General features: G+C 27.3%; 2 protein-coding genes across 2 annotated transcripts; both read right to left on the bottom strand.

Annotated features, from left to right (window-relative positions):
- Window positions 1-3,199: 3,199 nt before the first annotated feature.
- Tsp_12159 (hypothetical protein) lies at window positions 3,200-4,775 on the bottom strand. The gene is made up of 6 exons (XM_003381858.1): window positions 4,527-4,775; window positions 4,219-4,328; window positions 4,058-4,167; window positions 3,834-3,875; window positions 3,425-3,601; window positions 3,200-3,381 (listed from the first exon to the last, which is right to left on the bottom strand). Exons 1-6 carry the CDS (start codon window positions 4,773-4,775, stop codon window positions 3,200-3,202), a joined length of 870 nt encoding a protein of 289 aa, XP_003381906.1.
- Window positions 4,776-6,154: 1,379 nt separating this feature from the next.
- Window positions 6,155-6,995, bottom strand: Tsp_12160 (conserved hypothetical protein). The gene is made up of 3 exons (XM_003381857.1): window positions 6,910-6,995; window positions 6,432-6,590; window positions 6,155-6,378 (listed from the first exon to the last, which is right to left on the bottom strand). The coding sequence occupies exons 1-3, from the start codon at window positions 6,973-6,975 to the stop codon at window positions 6,250-6,252; spliced, it is 354 nt and encodes a 117-aa protein (XP_003381905.1). The 5' UTR covers window positions 6,976-6,995; the 3' UTR covers window positions 6,155-6,249.
- Window positions 6,996-7,650: the final 655 nt, after the last annotated feature.

Raw genomic sequence — 7,650 nt, 5'->3', positions numbered from 1 at the left:
TTAATATTTTTAATAATTATCATCAAATAAATCAAAGAAAAAAAAAGGAATTACTATGCTTTGGGATTGAACTTCCTTTTTGTTGTTTTATGAACCAAATGCCCTTTCTGACAATTAAAAATTAAAATAAATGACCATTCGTATGGCCAAAAGGAAATTTCCTTTCAAAAGCAATTTACTCATTTATTAGACCGCTTTTTATTGCTGTTTGATTGTTTTAAGTGATCGAAAAAAGTGTTCAAAAATCTCAACGGCTTTTATTTACATTTTTATTTTAATTAAAATAGCTTTTATTGATAAATTCTGGTAGAAATTTCATTTTTATTACAACACAGAAAAAGTATTTAATGAAATTAATTTAAAAAAAAGGAGAAAGCATAATGAATAATGAGCTGTATAGTAATTGTTTTATTAATAAATTCAACTTTATCTAAACAAATACAACTGTTGAATCAAATATACCTTCAAAGTGAAGCAGCTAATGTTCAAGGTGAGTATTGTCGCAGATGAAGCTGAGATCCGTGATGATGATGATGATGGATTAATGAGAGAAAAGGAAAAGCATATGTAGAGTAGAATTTTGAAAAATGAAAGCCGCTTATGCGGATGAAGAATGATAATGATAATAATGGATCAGTTTGCATTTTAAAGTTTAAGCGGAATTTTAAATAAAATATTCAGTTGATTGGAACGTTTCGACGAATCGAACAATTCTTAAACTGGTGAAAGTGGCATTACAATTGTGAACAAAGTTCATTTTTCGCTCAAACAAACGCACACGGTCAAAACTGCTGCGTCGTTTGTTTAATAATGCAAATGCTGTCTCACGTCTTCCATTTAATTGCTACTTGTTGGCACAACAAGCTACCGATGACGTCATCGGCTTCTTGTTGCTTTACTCCACCATTCCCATTCTGTTTTTATTGTATCCTTTTATTTTGTTTTATTATTCTTATTATCATAATAATTTTTTTTTGAAATATTATCATCTTTTGATGAATTTCAGTCAGTAATGAAATTATCTTTTTTGAATTTGAACATAGAATTTTCAAATTTCATCTCATAAATCCAATTGTCATCTCTTTGCTATGACATATGCTATTTTTAATATACAAAAATTCTCATTTATAATACTTTTGCTGACAACAGTTTTTCATTATCAGCTCATCATCATCACCTCTGAATTTGGTCGATGGTCGATGAAATGCTTTCTCGACTTACACACATTTAGACAATGAAATGCCCCTTACGCAAATATAGCATTCAATCTTAATATAAAATCCATCAAATACTACATATTCATGAATGTAAATTTTCATTATGCAAACGAACAATAGAATAGCTTATTGAAAAATTATCAACAAATTTAACGTAACAATCGGTTGTGCAAGTTCATTTTGCCATTCCTATGTCACAATCACATGATTCATAATGATTTATTATTATTAATAATCGTAAAGCATTTGTAAATTTGCGAAACAACAAATAAATGATGAAATAAAATTGATAAACCGAGACTTTTAGGAACGCTTGGAGGCGGTATAGAACTTAATAAAAAGATTAAATTTTCCAAAATGTCCAACATGCACAAACTGGTAAAAAATTGAAAAAACAAGACATTTTTAAACCAGGTTCAAATCAAAATAAGGTTGTCACAATAAATTCAAAAATTTCCATATTTTTTAACTGAAAAAAATGGTCGATTATTCAATTTTTTGAAGTTTCATTACAAGAGTAAATGACAAATAGAAAACGCATTTAATTTGAACCAATTAAATATATCATTTAATGGGTAATTTGTTGTAAAAAATAATGTTCTAAAATTGTAATAAAATTATTCTCATTCATAATTTTTTTAAATAACTGAAACAGTTTTTTAGAAAATCAAAAAAATTTATTTACTTTTATCGTAAGTTTATCAATAGATAAGATAAGAAAAGAAATGAATCGAAAAATTAATTAATTAAGCTTTCAGAACAGTTGAATATTGAACTGTACTGTAAGCATTGTAATCCACGTAGGACACATTGGTTGATTGATTAAAAAGCTGGCAGTGGCAATTTTAAAGTTTACAATGCAGTATAATTTAAATCTTAAATTATAGTTGAAATAACAGATGACTTGTTGCAATTCCAATTTATGAGAATTTTTTACCCAAAGTACATATCGAAAATAATTGCTAAAACTATCTATCATCTGGTAATCTATAAAATTCATGCAACGTAAGTGAATGCCTGTTTCGAGTGCATGAAATTAATTTTGCATAATTTGTAAATGAATGAAAAATATATCCATACGTAGAAAGTGGATAACCGTACTATCTATATGTTTATTGATTCGCATTAATTCAAGCAAGCGATAAAGTTGTAACAATAATGAATATCGTTGAATAATTATTAATGTTAATTGCGAGGAAACAATTCCATTGATGGAGGAAAATTATTGAAAATTCAGTTTCATCTTTGCAAAAATACCATCTTAAAGTTGAACTGAACAACAAAGAAGTCTACTTTTATGAATAATGCAAATGAGTAAATCGAATGCTAAATGCATCACTTTTGTTCTAATTTAATGTAAATAGATCTCGTCTTTGTCTTAAGCGTCCATGAATGCATTCCATTTTGCATGCATCTTTCGATCTTTGTAAATTATTCAATTCTATCTACATGATGCCAGTGTCAGTGGTGAATATTTAGCTTTTGAAAATAAGTTTCCATGAAAGAATAAAAGAACAAAAGCATTTTGCAAATGTCTTACTTCACTTCAATTTATCTTGCAACTGCGCATACAAAAATATGACATAAACGTTACTTTCAATAGCATTTACTTTTATATTAATTTCATTTATGAATTATTAAATTACAAATTTCATATATAATGTTAAAATTGTGCTGCTCGGAATGAAAAAAAGTCATACTGTTAAAAATTAATTAAAGCTTAAAATTTTCCGCTTTTACTGCTCAAAGTAAATTCAATACGTATCTTTCAATCAACTGTTATTATTATTATTATGGCAAAAAAGCAATATAAATTTTAGTGTCAAAATAAGTTTATCACAATGCTTTGCAAAACACACAGCTTCAATTAAATTTAAATATTGCTTTCTAAAATAAGCAAATAATAGCAGTACGTAATTTAATTAATTTCTGTGCCCAAAAATGCAAAACAAATTTGTTTATTTTATTTTCAAAGGCGCAACTCATATAGCTGTTATAGCAATAGCTGCTCGATCGTTAATGTAATTGGCGTTTATGTTTGGGGGCATCCGGGTCCAGAATGCTGAATGCAGGATATCTTCTGTTGACAAAATGTCACAGGAAGGACTGTTGAATCGACAAATAGTTTTCAAATCATTGATCAACGAATCCATGGTCCCAACAGCTGAAAAAACAATTGAACACAAGAAAAAACACCGAATTAAAACTAATTGCACCAAATTTATTCACCATACTGTATGCCTGATGGTCATAAATATCGAAGCCACCGAGAGAACTATAGACATCGTAAGCGTTTGGAATAAAATATTGACGTTTTGCTCGAATTTGAATTTTGGAGTTATTACTTCGCTTCCATTTTTTGATTATCCGTTTATTATTATACTCTAAAAAATATTCAATTATAGAATGCTTCATAACTGAGTTAAATTCAAATTGTATTTACAACATTATTTTTTATGACTTCACTTTTTATTTTTAGGAACATATTTTTGTTATATTTGAACTTGAATGCACTTTCAAAGTCAGTATTGTGAACAAAATTATGAATACATATTAATCACTAAAGTCAATGAAATTATCATTGAAAAATAATATGGTATAAAAATTACAGATAACTCACCACTGCGTAAGCAATATTCGAATGTCCACACGTTCTTTCTAAAGTTGAAATTGAATATGAATAATTTTAATTTGAAAGATGACTGATCGATGACTAAAAATTTAAATTTATCCAAATTTGATTATTCTTACAATGATAATTTTTTCAATTTAATCTACATCTAATAATAAATAATTTTTTAAAGTTGAATAATTTTTCAGTTGCAATAAAATGACTTAACTAAATTCGATCTGAGAAGCCAAGATGGGAATTTTATAAAATTTCTGAATATTGTCATTTTTGCATATAGCAGTATACTTTTCATCAATGATACAGCATTTCAAGAAATTTCTAAATAAAAAAAAATATAATAACAGGTGTTAAATAAATTGAGAGGAATACTTGTAGAAGTCAATTTTCAATGCAGAAACAAATTTATCTTCAAAACAGAACAAAAGATGATCAGAATCAATTTGAAGATTTTGCATTTTCATCCAATGACACTTCTTCAACTAAAATTCACATATATATATTTATTTATTTCCTCCTTTTTACTGTATGCATGATTTTTTTATTTTTACAACTTAAAAGTTTCCCATTTCTAATAATTAAATTTCAATAATTTGTATAAAATTTTAGGGAATAAACGAATGCAGAGGACTACAAAAACAGAAATGCTGGCAAATTTTAAATGAAAAGAGATTAATTACCTGAAAATCTTTTTTAACAAATTCATCAAGAACATAATTCATAGTACAAGAAATAGCAGCCCTGAGGTTGTTTTTCTGATTTAAAGATTCCACGCTAGAAACGTTTTGAATAAATTTGACAATTCTTTCAGCCTTGCTGCAACTGACAATTTGAAGTTGTTGTGAATTATAGTCCAAAAACGGAGCGCCATAATGCAAATGAGCACAATAAATTAGTGTAATTTGAGTCAGAAGACAAAAACGGATCATCTTTTTAAAAATTTAATTCCTTTGGAATTTTTAAAATCAACTGCACAGCTGTATAAAACTGTAAATTTATATAATCTGAATTAACCGCTTTTTCTGACAGTATTCTGTTTGCAACAACTAGTTTTTGTTAATTTTTCTTAACAATATCAAATTTATCGGTTATATTCATCACACATATGCTCATTTTAATAATTTTCAAGTTTCCAATCAAGTTTTAAAACATAAATAAACACAGACTTGGAGATTCAAGATTAATTTGTGAATTATGATTTTTTTGAAACGAATGTCACATGAAAAATAACCTCTTTTGTATTTATATTTTTCGCTAATTCATTCTTCGTCTTATTTTCTCTTATTTTTTAAATTTGATTTTCTATCAACATAATCATACTCTGATCTACGAGACAGAGGATAAATACGAATGAAGCTGTAAATTTTTTTTGCATTTATGACAATAGACAAATGTATGTCCTTATACAATACCTACTATCACTAGCATTAATAGTAATGTTGATGATAATTTATACATAACAAAATGAGTAATAAATAAACAATTGGAAAAGGAAAAACAAAAGCAGTTGAATTGTAATGTGCAAAATTCAGTAAAATCACTCATCATTATAATTATTCATAAATTGCAATAATGAATAATTATACTCATTCAACAATAAGAAAATTTTCTAAATTTAATTACTGTCCTTTTTATTTATTAAGATATGTTCAAAGCTGTGCATGAAAACTGCCGTGGTAAATTTTTTCACAATTCACAATCATTTTTAACGTCAATGAGATGCAAATTAATCTTGAATCTGTATGTCAGTGTTTATTTATATTTTAAAACTTGATTGAAAACTTGAAAATTATTAAAATGAGCATATGTGCGATGAATGTAACCGAGAAATTTGATATTATAATAGTTGCACAACCTACATTAACATTAAATTTGAACTGTTCACAAATAATAAACAATTACCAAAAATAACCATGCATATGTAAAACAATTATCCATCGATTCAAGTATTATTGGCGCGTCATTTTACATTCCAAAGATTAGCTGTACATAGTTACGTTAATTTTTAGGCTTATTTACAACAGAGAAGATTTATTAATTTTTTTAATTAAAAAATTGTCTGTATTACGTACGGAAAATTTATTTTCATATACTGGACAAAACACTCACCGTTTACTTGGATATATGAATGCCCTTTTGATAAATGCTCATAGAATTTGTTTTATGCTTAAGGTTCTATTAAATTAATGTAAATCAACAAAATTGCAAGCAGTAGGATTTTTCATATTATATTTTCTTGTAAAATTATAAAATTTTTGCTGTATAAAAATTTGAACATATTGGAATTCTTGAAAAGTGAAAATACAATTGCAAAAAAGTATTAGATTTTATTTTCGTTAGTCTTCAAAACAGCAAATTTCAATTTTACACCAACATAGCAGCAAACGATTTTATCATTATAGTTTATGCTCCATAATATGTGCATTCCAGCTGGCCAGTTTTAGAATGGTCAAGCTTCAAATGGCATTCTATTTCGTCGTATTCCACTTTCGTGATGGGGCATTCATCAGAATACACCTGTTCTTGACTAATCTGAAATATAACAACGCGTTAGAGGTTTTACATTAAAATAAAATTTTGCATACTTCTGATGACACTTGGCATGTAGTTGAAAGAGCATCTATTGTTAAGGATAATCCTTCACTTCTGTCGACATCCTTTACGTCGAGAACTCTGCGGAAATGGCCTTTACCGCTTTGCAAATCAGATTGGTAAATGTAATCTTTGGCTTCTTCCAATGCACTCTAAACAACTAATCATTATAAAGAATAAACTAATTTAATGATGCATAATACTTAGGAATGATTACCACATTTATCATTCCACTATTATTATCAAGGTTGTAATAAGTAATGCTACATTTTATCAGTGCTCTTACGTGAAAGCAATTCAATATAGAAATGCATTTTGAATAAAATTTGGAAAAATTAAATGCAAGTTATAATTATGAATATTCTGATATGCCTAATTCGGTGAACTTTACATGTTTTTATTAAACATTGATTTGAATGAGAGAGAAATAGTCGAATATAATTTAAACTCTGCATAATTTTACAAACATACCGAATCTGCATTGATTTCAGGCATAACAGCCATGAAAAAGAAGATAAAAGCTGCTAAAACTTGCATTGTATTAATTGTGATTTCGTGAAGAGAATGATTTTTATTTTGTAAAACGCGGTTTTTATAGTATAGTAGAGTCGAGCGTTCTTTGTTCAGATGTTTAATTAAATAATTGCTGTATGTGTTTAATTATCTGAATTTATAAAAAGAATGCCATAAAATGTTTATTTTTAAAGTAAAAAAACAAAATATACAAAATATTGTTCTGTAGAATTTACATTGGAAAAATATTAAGGTTATACATCTCATTTATGAAATACGCAATGCAAATAAAGATGAAGCAGAAAATTTTCAATATGTTATTTTTAAAGACTAAAGAAGCGATTTACAATGTCGATTTTTATTTTATGATTCAGACTCTCCAAATTCAAATTTTTTGCCACCAACATAATGCAAATAAATAGCAATTCAATGTTTATGTAACGTCATCGAATAGTTGAAACAAATTTAACGTAATTTCAGTACAAATAATGATTGAATATTTATAAAATCGGTGAAATAATAAAGAGAAATGGAATATATAAGGGTGAAAAAGATCTGTAGAAAGAAGTAAAAGAAGAGCTACCAGCAGAAAGAAGTTACCAGGAAGAATGCTAAAGCCATTACCTTCTAACCTTATTCTTCAATCCCTGATTATGCATAGAATCAGTTCTTATGCCAAGCCGGCAGATTTGATGAACT

This window comes from Trichinella spiralis, assembly GCF_000181795.1.
Source record: "Trichinella spiralis strain ISS 195 chromosome Unknown Scfld1, whole genome shotgun sequence".
NCBI classification, from domain to species: domain Eukaryota; kingdom Metazoa; phylum Nematoda; class Enoplea; order Trichinellida; family Trichinellidae; genus Trichinella; species Trichinella spiralis.
This window is presented reverse-complemented; position numbering and strand designations above follow the sequence as displayed.